At 39.0% G+C, this 17,959-nt stretch overlaps 1 protein-coding gene across 1 annotated transcript in view; it reads left to right on the plus strand.

The window, feature by feature from the left end:
* SECISBP2L (SECIS binding protein 2 like) overlaps positions 1-17,959 on the plus strand; it is a 42,453-nt gene that overhangs the window by 9,822 nt on the left and 14,672 nt on the right. The window contains exons 2-12 of the mRNA XM_039492382.1: positions 1,383-1,561; positions 3,370-3,694; positions 4,844-4,979; positions 8,071-8,303; positions 8,393-8,417; positions 9,314-9,429; positions 13,556-13,687; positions 14,200-14,283; positions 15,419-15,586; positions 15,753-15,894; positions 17,015-17,184. Coding sequence (XP_039348316.1) covers positions 1,383-1,561; positions 3,370-3,694; positions 4,844-4,979; positions 8,071-8,303; positions 8,393-8,417; positions 9,314-9,429; positions 13,556-13,687; positions 14,200-14,283; positions 15,419-15,586; positions 15,753-15,894; positions 17,015-17,184 — 1,710 coding nt within the window. The remainder of the gene's footprint in view (positions 1-1,382; positions 1,562-3,369; positions 3,695-4,843; positions 4,980-8,070; positions 8,304-8,392; positions 8,418-9,313; positions 9,430-13,555; positions 13,688-14,199; positions 14,284-15,418; positions 15,587-15,752; positions 15,895-17,014; positions 17,185-17,959) is intronic.

Raw genomic sequence — 17,959 nt, forward strand, 5'->3', positions numbered from 1 at the left:
GTGAAATCATTACAGAGCTTGAGCCCACCTTCTTTTGGCGCAGTGTAAAAGGGCCTAAATTGTTTAGCAAACCTTTTAGATTAGTCCTTTCGGGGCTCTTGTCTTTCAAAACGACATTGAAAAGACAGTATGACAAAATTCATTTTTATTTATGTGATAACTTTGATCTAATCTTCATGGCAAAATTTGTTAATGTTCTTGAAACACGTAAAAATTGCAGATGGAGTAAAGTTTTTCTTAGCAATGTTACATCCATACTAGCAGTAAAATGGTTAGCTGAAACCATTTTTAAGATTTGTTTTTTGCCTCAGAGTATGATCAGTTTTGCAATGTAGACCAGACTTTACTATGTCTACCACATGATGTTTTCAGTTAAGATGCAATTATTATGAAAGCCTACACAACTGTGCCCCATCTGCATCTCTAACCTAGTGTCTTTGTACACTCCATCCTAACCTCTCTCCTGACTATTGCCTCCTCTGCAAGCTCCCAATTCCAGTCCTTTTTAAATTGATTGATGTTTATTTGGAGCTTTGACAACGTGAAGGCCAACATAAATGCCACATGTTGTTGTTCTGTGCCAACTCCTATGCTCGCTGCATCCTTCCAATCAACATTTGTCAATTGTTTTCCAACTTGTTCAAATCACTCCAAAAATCCACCTGTACCAAGAGGCTGACTGATCTCCTGATTTGTGCTTGTGTTAATTGCAATGCATCCCTGTGAATTTTAAGATTGTAAGCTCTTCAGGAGAATGCCCTTGTTTAATGGACATGATGGATGTTTGATTTATAATCCTGAAGAGTAAAGAGAGAAATGGAAAAGAGGATGAAGATGATTCCTTTTGGTTTGTGATATTACACTTGAGAGGATGTTGCATTCCCACCAACCAACCATGATCTTTCCATAGGGCATCAACAGAGGGGAAAGAGGAGTTTTGTTTCCCTGTGTTTGCTTGTTACTGGTTGAATGGTTTCCTTAAAGAATGTAAGGGGAGTCATGATGATGAGACTGTAGATTTTTCATATTTACAACTAGTAAATGTATCTGAACTTGTTACTTGAGCTGCTTTTTCTTACACTGGTCTTCCAGTTTATTTTGGACTTCTAAATGCAACCTTAGGCACCTGATTGTTTAAACAGCCTTAGGCCTGCTAGTACTTTTTTCCCAGTGTAAATGTTGACTTGTGTAAATAGCTTGGTCATTACTTAAGACTTTTAAATTGGCAGTTCCTTATATGGTTTAAAAATCTTTAATGTGTCAAATGCCCTAAGTAAAGAGAATCTGTTAATGATTTGCAGGATAACCGCTGCCATTTGTTATCTTGTTGTTTAACCACTGACTCTGACTTTATTAATGTTATTTTTTTTCCCTTTCTTAAGAATGTTAAACTGTCAGCTGAAGTAGAACCATTTATTCCTCAGAAGAAGGGTCCTGATACACTTATGATATCTATGGCTCTCCCTAATGACAGTGGAGGTGTTAATGGAGTGGAACCAACTCCTATTCCCAGCTACCTGATTACTTGCTACCCATTTGTACAGGAAAACCAGGCCAACAGGTAATTTGTGGTGGTGCTCCTCTATGGAAAAAGACACTGACTTTTAAATAAATTTGAATTTCCCTTCTGTCAAAGATGTGCCTGGAATCAAGAAAGTGGCTATATAAACACTGTTTTCATATAATTATTGGTAAGCTTGAGAACTTCCTCTCTGCATTTAGTTACTCTTCTGTCCCCTACTGGGTGAGGATAGAGTTTCTACGACCCTGGGTAATGTTGTCCCCATTTTTCTCCTTTAATCCCCGCCATTCTTAGATTCCTTGTTCTTTCTTGCCTTGGTCAGAGGACTGACCACAGATCCTTCCTGAACTCATCCGCTCTACTCTTAAACCTTCCAGAGCCAGTCCAAACAAGTGTACCCAGCCACCTCTAAAACAAGGTACTAAGAGAAAGGATCTAACTTGGATCCCTAAGTGGTAGAACAGTATGCTGTTAGCAGTCTGAGGCCTTCCCATAACTAACTTTATTTGCACCGTGCATGTGCAAGACTGCATGATGCATTAAACTGAGCATGGGAAGGGATTAGAAACTGGAAACCCTTATTCTAGTCACAGCTCTGCCATTCGCTAGTTCTGTAGCCATGAAGACCCTTATCCTCTCCATATCTGTGTTCCTATGTAGGATGGGGATAATGCTTTCCTACTTCATAGGAATGTTACAAGGTTTAGTCAGTGTGTATATGGCACCTTGATATCTTAAAATGCTACAGTGTATAAATTGCTAAAAATACTTAACAGTAGGGACTTCTTTTAGTCCCACTCTTGCTAATGTGGCAGGCGGACCCATGGGATCCCAGTCCTGCTGCAGGGTTCTACACCTCTCCCATGTAGGGCTCTATTTAACAGTCCCTCTACTGGGAACTGGCTTATGCAGATTTGCACAATTGTCATGAATTTTACCTTCCCCTCCTCTTTCTAACACATATCTGCAGTCTTCTCTACGCAATGGTCTCCCTAGCTCTATGGAGAGGAGGGGAATTGGGCTCAGAGTTCCTGTGGGGCTTTTTTGGTTGTCCTAAGCAGTAGAGATTGGCCAGGGGGAGACCACTGCACTGCACTTGCTCTCAGTGCTTCAAGGAATAGAGAACGTATTTGAGTGGTAGGTGTCTGTCTTCACGTGTGCTCTCAAAGTCTGCATTAGGGAACTTAGGAGCCTGGGATAAAATGTGAGCTGATAGCTTGTTTTCCCTTGTCTATCAAAACATTATTCGTCCTAGATAAATAGGTGAATGTCAGACTAAACTATTGCTACCATAGCTATCTGTAAATTTATCTGGTGTGTCCCCAAGTACTTAATCCATTTTTATTTTCTGATGTGTTGAAATAATTTGAACTACAGTATAAACAAACTATAAATATATATCAGTGCCTCTAATTTGAAAGTTTGTTATAAACAACTTTCTGAGTTGTGGTGAAAAATTTTTTCTTGACAGTTATTTTGTCATAAGATGTTAGTTTCTTCTGGCCTATTTTTTTAATTGCTAGTATAACATTAACATTCTTTTGCTTCATAAAATTTAAATCTTTTGGTTGAACAGTTTTGTTTACCATAGTATCTTGTGTATTTTGTACAGTGTCCCTGAATGCAGTTGGAATTACATTATTTCAGTCATGCTCTCAAAATATATATTATTGCACGCTAGGAATTTAACAATTAAGCATTTGAATTAAGCTATTAAAAGCTAAGAGTTCATGAAACAGTTTGCACTAATTTCTTTTTCAGAATAAAGGATTAAGTTACTAGTAAACTCACTCCAATTATGTGTAACTATTCAGCAATTTTATTTTTTTTCTCTTTTGGTTTTACAGACAATTTCCATTATATAATAATGACATCAGATGGCAGCAGCCAAACCCAAGCCCCACAGGACCTTACCTTGCTTATCCTATTATATCTGCTCAACCACCTGTCTCTACAGAGTATACGTATTACCAGTTTATGCCAGCCCCATGTGCACAAGTCATGGGTTTCTATCATCCTTTTCCTGCACCCTACTCTGCACCCTTTCAGACAGCAAGTGCTGTAAGTACAGTTACAACCGAATGCACTGATCGCCCAAACCAGCCAGGCCAGGTCTTTGCATTATCCAGACAGCGAAGCAAAAGCAGTAACAGGGGACCAGCTGCGCAAAAGGTAAGCGTGACATTGTTGAGCCCTAATTAACAGAGCAAATAATAGAATCATATGAAAACATTTTTGCACAAAAAATGAACTGCTTTTTAGTCCTATATATTTTTGTTCAACAGCATAGGACAAGTATGTATAATAAGATTTTTCTCTACCCTTGGTTTCTTCTGAAGCAGTATAACTTTATATAGTTATAAAGTATAACAGTGATGCTTTAATTTTGCACAATTAGTATTTTAAAGGCCTGAAGAAGATCATCCTATTGTGACTGTTGTACTATAAGAACCTAGATAGAATATCTGAGGAGTAATGCTGTTGGCTTTAGGGAGCTGGGAGACATGTTATTTGAGGGTCATATATGGCCAACAGCTACTTCATTGGATGTTGTTGACTGCCACCTAAGATTTTTTTCTCTCTGGCTCTTGGATATTGCATAAATAATTTTAAAACAGTAGGTCAGTGGTTTCTCAACTTTTTTTCATTTGTGGACCCCTAAAAATTTCAAATGGAGGTGCGGACCCCTTTGGAAATTTTCGACATTGTCTGCAGACCACAGATTGAAAACCACTGCAGTAGGTGATTTGTCATGCCACATGCACTAGGCTGCTTACATTCAACAGCATTTCTGAGGGCTTTATTGGAACACATTTTAGGTACATATATGTCCTAAGAAGCACTGGTTATATTGAAGTAGAAGTCCATTAATATGTTGCACTTAGCTAAAAGACACTCTGCTTGTGTAGTCATTTGCTTTTGTAGAAATACATTAATTACATTAAACTGCAACAAAACTCTCCTCTCTTGCTCCCCAGTAGTTGTCTAGCATTAGACAACTAGTTGTCTAGTTGTCTAGGTAATAGTCTCCAAAACTTGTTGGCTTACGGTATAATATAGTATTTGTAGTTCCTTAAACTAAGCTGCATGGAAGATATAGAAAACTTCTTCAAACTGATAGATGCTAGAATGTGATCTAAAATAGTATTAACCTTGTGAACTACTGGAGAACATTACCCATAATCCCTTGTTTCAGACAGGTGCTTTCTATAAAGAATCTGTTAGAACTTTATAGAAATTGTAATAGCACTAACCAAATTATTTTTAATTGTCGTATTTAATTATGTCTCGTGTGTATATATATTTGATCTTTTAAAACAGCAACTACAGTTGCAGACACACACAAAAAGCAAAAGGGCTCCAGTGAAAAGTGTGGCTATCCAAAAAGAGACCAGTGCATCAGGCCCTGAGAACAGATCAAAAATTGTGCTGTTGGTTGATGCATCTCAGCAAACAGGTAAGATATTGTCTGTTGGCTTTTTGTGTGTGTGTGTCTGTCTGCGTCTGTCTGCTAACTAACTGGAACTGCAGCCATACCACCACGTTTTCTGATCTAGTCAGATCATAAGTTAAGGAGGGTTGGACCTACAAGATGTCTAATGGAGAACTTCAAGAACCAAAGAAGTGCTGTTGAACAGTGGTTCTCAAACTGGGGCCGCCACTTGTGTAGGGAAAGCCCCTGGTGGGCTGGGCTGGTCTGTTTACCTGCCCCGTCCGCAGGTCCAGCCGATTGCGGCTTCCATTGGCTGCGGTTCACTGCTCCAGGCCAATGGGAGCTGTTGGAAGCGGCGCGGGCCGAAGGATGTACTGGCCGCTGCTTCCAGCAGCTGCCATTGGCCTGCTGCAGTGAACTGCAGCCAGTGAGAGCCGCGATCGGCCGGACCTGCGGACGGGGCAGGTAAACAGACCAGCCCAGCCCACCAGGGGCTTTCCCTACACAAGTGGCGTCCCAAGTTTGAGAACCACTGCTGTAGAAAACATGCGATTGACTCATTAGTTGGCATTCTTTACTCTCTCAGAATTGAATCAGTGCCACATCATAGGAATGCTGCTGGAGACACACAACTACTCCTAATTATTAAAGGCTCCTTAACCCTCTTTGGGAAAGAAATATTGGGAAGCACCACTAGTGGCCTGATTAACTTTGACTTGGAATCTTATCTTCCTACCTAATTTCTCTAGTAACTTTAAATTGTATTGTATGGTTTGCTTCCTGTCCTAAACTGTAGTTGCATTGTCTTTGAGCTGCTGTCACATTTCATCCCCAAAATGACTGCCATCCCAATAGAACAAATTATGATTATCAGAGGTAAGAGAGGCAGGGCCTCTCTTACCTCTGAAAACCAAAAAAAACCCCACGATTGACAGCTGCTCCACCATGCCACTTTCTTCTTCGGCAGCAATTTGGCGGCCGGTCCTTCCTTCCGAGAGGGACCGAGGAAGCTGCCGACGAATTGCTGCCGAAGAGCCTGACTGCCACCCCTTCTCCTTGGCTGCTCCAAGCACCAGCTTGCTGAGCTGGTGCCTGGAGCGGCCCTGAAGAGAGGCCACCCAAAACCTTTAGATGATCAAGGGCACTGGCTCTGCAGACTTTGAAGTCCCCACTCATGGAATCTCAATTTATAGACTGACAGGTGGCTTCTCTAGGACTAAGTTCTGCTGAGTTGAGTTGATATGGAGACTCCAGCTAGCAGTATTTATTAGCTGAAGCCTATGGTATTGGAGTTGAAAAGACACTCTCAGGACTTGTGAGAAAAAGATGTTTGTAATCACTATTTAGAAAAACTTTCTGAAGCTTGAAACTGCAGGGTTAATTTTTTTATGAACAGAAGATCTCCCCTCGTTTCTCACCTGCTCACTCAAACTTCTCCACTGTGTGCATTTAATTTGTTGTAAGGTTGCTAATGAATGGTAGGCTGCAAACACGGATTTTACTTTTAGCTTAAGGTAAGAATCATGTTTATAGAAATATTGGTTTGTTGGTAAATTTTTTGGGTTGGGTTTGGGGAAAACCGTTTTAAACAATGAAATGGACTCTCCAAATAGTTAGAAAGGTAGATAGGGTGTGTGTCAGACTTGTGGCAGGACTGATAATTGGGCTCCTGATATATTTTTGGTGGAGGCAGATTGTCAGAAAGTTTGAAATCTTGAATCTGTAAAACATTCTATAGCATGTAGTAAGTCAGTAGGGCAGGTGTGATTTATTGTCTTGAAACTTTAAAAACCTCAGTATTGAAGGTTTAACGCCACTTGCTGCAGAGAAATAGTTCTAAACAAGAACTATTAATGGCATGGCAGTAAAAGCTTAAACTTTGGTAAGTTTTGGCAGGCATGTGTTAAAACTGGAGCTTATCATTTTATCTAATACACCTCTACCCCATTATAACGCCACCCGATATAACACAAATTCGGATATAACGCGGTAAAGCAGCACTCGGGGGGGGGGGCGGGGCGGGCTGCGCACTCTGGTGGATCAAATCAAGTTCGATATAACGCGGTTTCACCTATAATATGGTAAGATTTTTTGGCTCCCGAGGACAGCGTTATATCGTGGTAGAGGTGTACTTCATATAATCTTCCTTTCCCCGGCTGTTTTGAAGGGAAACAGTCAACATCAAGTTCAAAAAATGACCTACTTTTAAAAAATTTCTTTTGCAAAAGTCTTACTATCTGGCTGCCTGGGGCCTACATGAAATGAATGGTAATCTGTGTGGTTTCTAATGGTTATTACACTTTCACACTAATTAGAACTCGTGTTGGCAATTGCAGCAGATACCCCCACTGGACTAATGTTAAGGCACTCTGGGAGGCAGTGTGGAGAAATTGCATTTCTGGTGTCTTTGCTCTATCTGTTCTTTGGCAAACTTCTAGTGGCATCAGTCTGGAACTTTTCAGGAGTACTAAAATTCACTGTGTTGGGAGAAGGATAATAAATCTCTTCCAAGAGTGGTCTTCAAAACTTTTTTTTTTTTTTGAGACTAGATATAAGAGCAGTTCTAAAAACCACACAGTGCATTGGATTTGATACAGAAAAAAAAATATTGCAAGGTTTTCTTCATAAATGCAGCTTTATGTATCTTCTGGAAGGTTTTTCTTCACTGTGGTTGCCTGTTCCACTTCTGCATTTAAAGCAATAATTGCAAGAATCCTGCTATATGAATATTCAGAGACCCAGAATGCAACTTAATGAGAATTTTGGCTTGACAACCTACATGGTGTTACCTGACTCCCTTGTTTTGAAGACTCTTGTTGGCAGCAAAACCTGTTTGTTGGCAAATCCCATTGCCAAAAATAGGTTGCATCTTGATCAAGGGGTTGGTTAGTACAACACAAATAGCTCTAGTAATAGTCTGAAAACTGGATCTTGCTACTTACTTCATCCAGCACTGTCAGTACATTTCTCTTTTTACTAGTTTGAAACTACCTGGTGCTATGATTTCTTTTCAGTAGCTTTTGTGTTTTCATCACAAATGTTAATGTACCATTAGTAGTAATTTCTGCTTTCCAACAGCTGCAACACAAATGGTTATACTTCCTTTGTCTTACAGATTTTCCTTCAGAGATTGCTAATAAGTCACTTTCTGAGAGCTCTAGTACAATGCTATGGAAATCAAAAGGCAGGCGAAGACGTGCATCCCATCCTGCTGCAGAATCCTCTAGTGAACAAGGGGCCAGTGAAGCTGATATTGACAGCGATAGTGGTTACTGCAGTCCTAAACATAGCAACAATCAGGCTGCTGCTGCCATGACTTCAAAAAATACAGATTCTGGTGCAATGAATGTAGGTGAACATTTGTGAAGTGCCAAGGCTGCTGTTGGATGCTATGATGATAAAAATATTTTACTAAAATGTTCTTCCTTCCTTTTCAGATTGTAGAACCATCAATAAATGCAGGTATAGCTTTTTTTTATCTTGCAAAGAAAATCTTGAAGCTGTCACATTTGCTGTGTCATATTATATCTTTATTTACATGTTGCAAGGAATATTTCTTTGTCCTTCCTAAATCATTTAGCATAGCCACTATCCCGTGCTCCTTCAAATCTTTTCAAGACCCATCTGTACTGTCACACCAATGATCAATTGCTCAATGATAATGAATAGGCAGGTGGCCCGGTAATGATTCATTAATTGCACTTGTCTCTGCCTAAGGGAGGGGAGGAGGAGTTGAGGTTTTCAGATGATACTCTCAGCTAAGAATACATGCAACCTTGTGTTTCACACTTGCTTCCTGTTTCCTTCCCCGGTGTGTTCTGCTTGTCGTATTTTGTTGCTGTTTAGAACATAAGCTGCTTGGGTCAGTGACTTTTATTGCATATTGTACAGGACAGAACAAGGAGGTTCTTATCCTGATCAGGAGTTTTGAACCCTACTGTAATAATAATGAAAAATAACTGTAGAGGAATTGTACTAAATTCAGCCCTGAAAACAGTGGGCAGAAAAGTCAATTGGATTGGCTCACTGTCCATAATATGCAACTATTCTAATGAACCCACTATTACATTAGATGTTTACCAAGATAATCAAACTTCATTATTAGCAGTTGAGTGCCTGTGGCTGAATTCTGTTCTCAAAAGCAGGTTTTTTTTACCAAATTCTATAAATCATAATTATGGAACTGAATTTTTGGCAGAGAAGAAGCTGTTGCAAGATTCACATCACAATATTGGTGTGATCTTTTATTTTGATTGTATACACCACTGAACATTTGTCACTTCAAAGTAATACAACTTCTGCTATACTTACTGACTTTTCTTTCATATATTTTATTTTGAAACTTCTATTTCTTTCAGCTGCCATAAGTTGGACTAATGTAAATTCCCAGGCAACTCAGAAAAAACCTTGGATAGAAAACCCTCAGACATTTTCCAGAGGTGGAAGACCAGCTGAACAGAGAAATAGTTCACAGGTACCTTTTGTGTTTTAATTTTAAAACATTATTCACCTCTTGTAAATGGCATCTCTCAAATTATTAAGAATTAACACACAGTAAGCTATGCATTAAAATGGAAGTGGAAAGCAAACTTTATATCATGATTTAATCACTCTATGCATTCTGTTTATCGCCTTCATACTTTTGCTGCAATACACATTTGGCAATATTCTGCCTATAATCTCCAGTTAAGGAGGGTCTGTTTATTCTGGGCATGTCAGTAGTGTGTGAAATGGAGAGATGTCTATAAAGTGCACAATTCAATAACAGAATAATCAATGCAACTGTTTTCAGGTACTATATGGACAATTTAACAGATGCTTTAAACGACGAGTGGAAAATGCTTCAACTTTAATCTTTGAAAATTGATCAAAAAATGTGGGAGTTTTTAAAGTTACTAAATTTGTTATGGCATTTACATTCTCAGTTCTCATTCTTGTCAATTTATTTTCAGCCATCGTGATACATTATTTTGGCTCCTTTTTATATTGTCAGCATTTCCACTACATTTTCTTTATGCTGCTCTGGTATATAAGTAGATGGTTTTAAAACAAAAATTGTTCTATGCTAAAATTTGTACAAGGTCTTGACCTAGGATGAAATTCTTACAAGACTTTACTTGGGAATGCTAATAGATATGTATTGGATAGTTCTCACAAAAAAGTCCTATATAAAAAGAAAATGCCCTTTTTAACCTTGACCGTCTTGCAGTTTTTTTTGTTTTTCTTTTGTTTTGAAATCTGACAGAAGCTGCTGTCTGTGCTAAGGCAGCAGTCTTGCATCAGGATCCAACAGCACAGACCTTTATATATGGCCTAAAATGGCCACTCATTTACATTTAGACTGTAGGTATTAGAAGCGAAGTATGTGTACACAAGAAGATACTTAGTCTTGTTTGGTGCACACTGGTGGGTTCACTATTTTCTCTCCTTTGTCAGACAATGTGTATGTCAGACATATTGCTAACACAATATTAATATGTATTAAGCACATGGTATAAATATTGTATATATGAAGGTTGGGCAGTTATGCCAACTAAACTATGTTTTCCTCACAATGCTGTTCACTGGTATATCCCACAATACCTTGGAACGGACAACTCAACATTTAGCGCAGGAGTAGGCAACCTATGGCACGCGTGCCGAAGGCGGCACACAAGCTGATTTTCAGTGGCACTCACACTGTCCAGGTCCTGGCCACCAGTCCGGGGGGCTCTGCATTTTAATTTAATTTTAAATGAAGCTTCTTAAACATTTTAAAAACCTTATTTACTTTTACATACAACAATAGTTTAGTTATATATTATAGACTTAGAGAAAGAGACCTTCTAAAAACATTAAAATGTATTACTGGCACACGAAACCTTAAATTAGACTGAATAAATGAAGACTCGGCACACCACTTCTGAAAGGTTGCCAACCTCTGATTTAGCATAAGCAGATAGAAAACTGTGAAAGACCAAATACATTGATGCACTGTGCTGGTACAAACTGCGGGGGTACCTTTACGGACCATTACCTGGAATGCTAGTTAGTATCCAAAACAAAGGTCAGAAAGGTACAAAACAAGTTAAGGAACTGGTACAGACTGGTGGGTTGAATCTTGGGTGATGTATGAAGTGCTTTCTAACTTGTAAGCAACCATTCTATAAATACAAGTGATCTTCGGGTGTATCTTTGAAGTACACTTAACACAGAAGGTGAACATGCTGTGAGATAAGAATTGCTTCCCAGAACAAAGGACATGTAGTGTCTCCTTTTTTGTACTGTTTTGTATTATCTAAAGACATTTGGCTAGGTTTGGTTATTTGGGCTCTTGAACATTTTCATAACAAATCAAAAGTGTAATCACTCACTTAGCTATACAATTAATCAATACCTTAATCTTTGTGTATGTGAAAATTGAGGCTATCGAAGTTTGACTGCCCCATAATCTTCGAGGAATACAGTTGTTCTCAATTGTTACAATCTATTCTAGCAGCTAGAGTCAGCTCAAGTTTTTTCTGGCCACAATTTTACATGGACTGGTGCTTTTTGATATTCTGGGGGAGAAGGAAGAGAACTGGCTTTCTTTTAATCCCACAGATATTTCACATCACTTTTATTTAATCCCACAGACTAAGTGTCAAATTAAGCTCAGGGAGCTATAAAATACACCTCACTCTGCCAGCCAAGCTCATTGCAACTGAAGGAGGAGTTTCTGCCCTTTGTTCCACCGAGAGGGCAGATTTAATTTGCACCCAGGTCCATTGGCAGTGAGAGCTCAGTCAGAAAACAGTCATGTTTGGAATCTATGGCATGCTCCCTTTTTAGCCAGCCCCTCCCGTGCATGGCACTGTGCTGAACTTCAGCCTTATAAATGGAGTTTAAGGTGTTTTTATGCATTTGCAACACAGTTTCCTGGTGCATTTCCTACCCCCAAGGGACCTCTGTGCACATTCATGCCCTGGTAAGCTTCCTGTGAATGTAGCTCTTTCTGCACATAGGGTGACTTGTGGGGAGGGTCCAATAAAATAGGTTTTGTGAGGGGTTTTTTTTTGGTCTGTTTGGTCCAACTGTGGTCAGTTAAGAGAAGATTCTGAGGAGAAGTCACCAAGTGACCTCTGTAGTTACCTCCTCGTAGTTACCTCCAAAAGAGCCCTGTTAGCAAACTCTTCCTCCAGTTTGGAGATCAGGTGAGGAGCTGTTCTTGAGATGGATACAATGCTCTTAATTTTAAAAAATTACATGTTCAGCATGCCATTATCACACTTAGTTCCTGGAAGAAAATGCTTTCTCATCGCTGCACCTTAAACCTTCACCAATTAAAGGATAAAACTCTGAAGTCAGCGGTGGATTTGCATCTCCAGTGCCAAAGTTCACAGCATCACCACTCTCATTTTACTAGCTCATCAGGAACAATGTTTAGCATTGCGTATATTTAGATGTTACATCACAATGGCGCTTTCAACTAATTTTGTAACTGCATCAGTTGAGTCTTCAGTTTTAATATTCCTATGTCAACTATTGAGTGGTAGAACAAGCCTTCGCATTTTGCAGAGGACAAGCAAAACAGCATTATCATATGATGATACCTCTGTGTCCAGCCTGAGCAGCTGTATTGGAGGGCACACATCAGGAAAAATACATTGAGTTGGAGCATTTGGTTTCTGTATTCAAAACTGTTTTAGCAAGAAAAAGGTCTACAAAATGAGAGAGAGCTGATGATCTTCCTTATAGTTCTTGGTCTCCAATATCAGAGGAGCCCGCAGAAGACCACAACTGTGGTCTTTTAGATAAGGCCTCTCCTGTTCACTGGTATTCAGAAGGAGTGGAAGCTCAGATTATTTCATTCTCACATCACCTATTCTGTAATACTCAGGGTGAATATGAAGAGTTTAAAGCGGAACTTTGTCTTTGCTTCTGTTACCTTGTGTAACTAATTGTGTATGTATGAGAAGCGTATAATGGATGTATTATATCTCTTTCCAAATGCAAATATAGAATTTGAAAAGGTTTAGTTCATTCCATAAAAGTTGTTGTTAAAAATGTACATTGCAGATATATACTATGTATGTAGGTGTTGCTGAAATTAATTCATTTGTAATCTTTGTTCACTCATATTAACTGTTCAGCTGATGAATACTTTTAAAGGGATGCTGTCTAGTCATAGAACAGTAACAGTTTCTATGAGTGCTTATAAAAAAATGTAGTTTTTATTCTTAAACTTTATCCTGGTATCTTCAAAAAGATGAGTCAATTTCACTTTCTTTCATGCATTAGTGTAATATTTCAGAGAAGGATGAAATGCAAAATATAAACAATCAGCCTTAGTGATAAAAAATAAAATTAAAATATTAATATTCCAAAGAATTTTTAATCTCTGGTCCCACCTGTACAATATACTTAGAATTAATAACTGTGCCTTTCAGTCAAATATGTTCATTTTAAAAAATGCACACACCCCATAGGTAATGTAGCTTATTTTGTAAAAATCAATTTTAACTTTGAGTTGTCTCTTTTTTTTTTTCCTGTTAGTATAATTGAGTAGCTAGCATGAATGCATACAGATTTATACCACTTTTAATTCTAAAACACTAAGAACTCTTTCCTTGATTTGTAAGTCTGGTTTCAGATGCAGAGGACAAAGCACATCTTCAGAAAGAAGGCAAAAGCTGCAGAAGCGACACGAGAAGCCTTTAAACACAAGCCAATCAAGCAGAGCAGAACAAAGTCCCGAACCCTTGTACTTTGAGGTATTTTTTTGTGTTCATATCACTGTTAGAATTTCAGTATGACAAGACCTAATAAAACATGTTGAACTGGTGATAGTTGCCTCGTGACATCTCTTCTTGCTGAAAACTAATTCTAAAGTTCAACAATGTGATAAAATACACTGATTTCTCACAATACTATATGTATTGCCTCTGTAGTTTAGGTCTACTATGTGTACTTTCTGATTTTATATTAAACTCAGTTAAATTTTGAAAGTAGGGTAGTAGATTTCCAATTTACTTTTTGCTGCAGTTTTTATAGAATGTAAAAGTTAACTAAATTCAGTGCTTTTCTCTAATATTGCGGGGATTTCTTTAACATAATATACTGCTCAAAATATGTACAGTATTATTTTTACCATTGGATACAAGTACTGGATACTTCACTTCCAGTCTTGGCCATTCAAGTTAATGCCCTTGGTATTTTGGCGTGTGGTGGGTTTTTACCCAAGTTGTAGGCCAGTGTGATTTTTAATCCTCAATTCTTCATTTAGGATGAAGATGAATTTCCAGAGTTAAATAGTGACAGTGGAAGTGGCAAGGGTGGCAACATTCAGCAAAAATTTTCACCAAAAGTAGTAAGTAAAGCCTTTTTTTTTAATTCTTGATATTTATTTTTAAGGTGAAGACAATTTCTGATTAGTGTTACCTGAATTTACATTCCCTGTTTGCATGAATCTGTCTGGTCTATTGCAGTATTTACAAGGTCACTATGGTGGAATTTTAAAAAAAAGCATATACTGCACAAATTACTATAGACTTTGTTATGGAAATACTTTTCCAATGGTCTTTTAACTAAAATAGCAATGTCAGGGAAAACCATACTGTCAAGAAGCCAAGACTTGGATTTCTCCGCCCCCTACCCCCCATTGCTATTTTATAACTGTGGAGGAACCACATGTGATTAGAATACCTATTTATTTAAAAAAATGAATTGGTGGGAGAAAAAAATTGGTAGATTACATAAAAAACATCATCCCAGAATGATGTTTGCTTTTTTTGCAACAGTGTTACACTGTTGACTCATTTAGCTTGTGGTCCACTATGACCCCCAGATCCCTTTCTGCAATACTCCTTCCTAGGCAGTCATTTCCCATTTTGTATGTGTGCAACTGATTGCTCCTTCCTAAATGGAGTACTTTGCATTTGTCCTTATCAAATTTCATCCTATTTACTTCTGGACAAACTGGAGAAATGGTCTGATCATTTTTAATTGTAATCCTACCCTCCAAAGCACTTGCAACCCCTCCCAGCTTGGTATGTCCACAAACTTTATAAGTGTACTCTCTATGCCATTATCTAAATCATTGATGAAGATTTTGAACTAATCCCTGCGGGACCCCACTCGTTATGCCCTTCCGGCATGACTGTGAACCACTGATAAATACTCTCTGGGAACGGTTTTCCAACCAGTTTTGCACCCACCTTATAGTAGCTCCATCTAGGTTGAATTTCCCTAGTTTGTTTATGACATGTAACATGTCTCCTTCACTATATAGATTAAGTACTCCACAAAACTAATTTAGCTGTATCCTCATGCATACTGTGATTTGTGTCACAGCTGTATGTTACTTGTTTGATAGGTAGTATATCTGCTAAATGGACTAGTTCTCTACCTTTGCATAATTCTTTTGCTACTGTCTCAGATAAGTAATTCCTTTTGTATTGTAACAGCTTGTAATTATGTTTATACACTTTCTTCTGCAACCTTAGCTGGATGATTTACCTGAAAATTCTCCAATCAATATAGTCCAAACTCCCATTCCTATTACAACCTCTGTACCCAAACGTGCAAAAAGTCAAAAGAAGAAAGCCTTGGCAGCAGCACTTGCCACAGCTCAAGAATATTCAGAAATAAGTATGGAGCAGAAGAAACTCCAGGTCTGTTACATTTTCAAGTAGTAATTGCTAGGGGAGGAATAACCATCAGACAGCATTTTTTCATACACTATTATAGCAATAATGTCTGTTTAAAAAAGATGCTGTCTTCTACTGATCATTGATAAATAGACATAAAGGTGAACTGTGTCTTATATTCATGTAACAGGAGGCTTTATCAAAAGCAGCTGGGAAGAAGAGTAAAGCTCCTGTGCAGCTAGACTTGGGGGATATGTTAGCAGCGCTTGAGAAACAGCAACAAGCAATGAAAGCCCGTCAACTCACCAATACCAGGCCCCTCTCATACACAGGTAATTCCACATGCCCACCCAGTAGGGTTGCCGCCTTTCTAATCGCGCAAACCCAAAGATCCTTGCCCCACCGCTTCCCTGAGACCATTCCCCTGTCTGCCCTTCTCCAAGGTCCTGTCCGCTGCTCACTCCATTCCCCTTCCCTCTGCTCGCTCTACCCCACCCTCATTAACTCACTTTCACCAGGGTGGGGCAGGGAGCTGGGGTGTGGGGTGCAAGCTCTGGGAGGGAGATGGGATGTGGGGTGCAGGCTCTGGGGTGGAGTTTGGTGGGGGCTGCAGTTCCTGGCCAATGAGAGCTGCGGAGTCGGTGCCTGGGGCGGGGGCAGCGTGCAGAAACCCCCTTACCGGGGGCTGCAGGGATGTGCCAGCCACTTCTGGGAGCGGTACAGAACGAGGGCCGGCAGGAAGCCTCCCTTAGCCCTGTTGCGCTGCTGGCGGTGGCCAGGGGCCACCAGGCCCTTTTAAATTGCCCGGGTCCCTGGGCAAATGCCCCCTTTGCCTGAACACTTATTAAGTGCTATTGTGTAAAATACTATGAATCGCCTCTGGGAAATAAATGAACAAAAGCACTTTTTGTATTCCCTAATTTGCGAGGAATCTTCCACTCATAAATACTGACCAGCAAGCTTGTATCTAACAAAGTGCTGTAAAGAACTTCGATGTAGGCTTCATTTTAAAATGCATTTCTTTTGGCCTGTTGCTCTACAGAAAAATCTTGTTTCTTCCAAATAATGTCAGTTAAATTCTACCTTCCTTTTTAATCTGTCATATTATTATAACTAACAGAAGTATTTACAGATTACATATTCACATCTAGAAAAAATATTTTCATGTCATTTGGGACAAACTCTATCTTACTCTTAAATGTGATGTATAGCCTTCTTTTTCTCCTGGAATGAGTAGTCAGTTTCCTAAAACATGAGGCTAAATTCAAGAAATAAGTAAATATGAAAACATCAACATTTGGTGATGTAACTTTCCTGTCATAATGTCCCCCTTCCCCTGCAAAAGGAAGGAAAATGTACTTGGTGAGAATTCGTTAGTGAAAATGTTGAAAGTGTGTGGGCTTTCTTTCAGTAGTATCTTTTAGTGAGACTATCTTTCTTGCCTACATTTAGTTGGCGGTGGTGCACCTTTTCATACCAAAGAATCTACCAACAGAAGGTCATTCACTAAAGGACAGCCATCTGTGGGTTGTCTTAATCCTTTGGACTCGACTGCTCCAAAAGTAAAAAGAGGAAAAGAGAGAGAAATTTCCAAACTAAAACGCCCGACCGCACTTAAAAAGGTAAACCATGCAACTGTTTTGGGACTGTCTTGATCTAGGTTTCAAGATTAAGAAATAACCGTGACTAACAATTCTCTTAATAATGTTCTAGTTGTGGTCTAGTGGGATTGGGAATCGTGAACTCTTGAATTATGATGTCCTGATCTTTAGGACAGCTGGGGACCAACCTGCCCCTAAAGGAATAGTTTTCTAGCAGCTCTTGCTGATTTCTGGAGTACAGCATGCTTCTGACATACCCCTAGCACAGACCCAGTGCTGGGTTGTGTGTCTAGTGAAGGGTGGGAGAGGAAACAGAAGCAAGTGATGTATAGACTCACTGTCCAGAGAATGCAACAAGGCTGATCATCTAGCCCATATTTTTCATTATTCATTGCAGAATTGGCATCTGTCATTGATATTTTATCATTTACTGTATCAAAGATAAAGGCTAATAGCCATGTAGTCTCAGCACTTTGTATTGTGGTGCTTTGTGATGCGTTTCAAAACAATTTCCAGACAAAGCGATAAGATTCTGTTGCAATTTTATTGCATTCTTGCATCAGTGTTTATAAGAGTTGGGGTGGAGGGTAGTGGTGACAAAGATGAACGCTCTCTACCAAATAGAAGTTTGAAAGAGTGTTTGGAAAGTATTTTAAACAAAAGCTATGAAAAAACCCTTCCTGCAACACTACTACTCTAAAAATACTCTCGTATTGTGGTTTTGCCTTATTGCAACTACTAAAATGAAGGGTGCCATTTCTCATCCATCAAACAGATTTAAAATATGTTGTTTAGG

This window comes from Mauremys reevesii, linkage group 10 (assembly GCF_016161935.1).
Source record: "Mauremys reevesii isolate NIE-2019 linkage group 10, ASM1616193v1, whole genome shotgun sequence".
Taxonomy (NCBI): domain Eukaryota; kingdom Metazoa; phylum Chordata; order Testudines; family Geoemydidae; genus Mauremys; species Mauremys reevesii.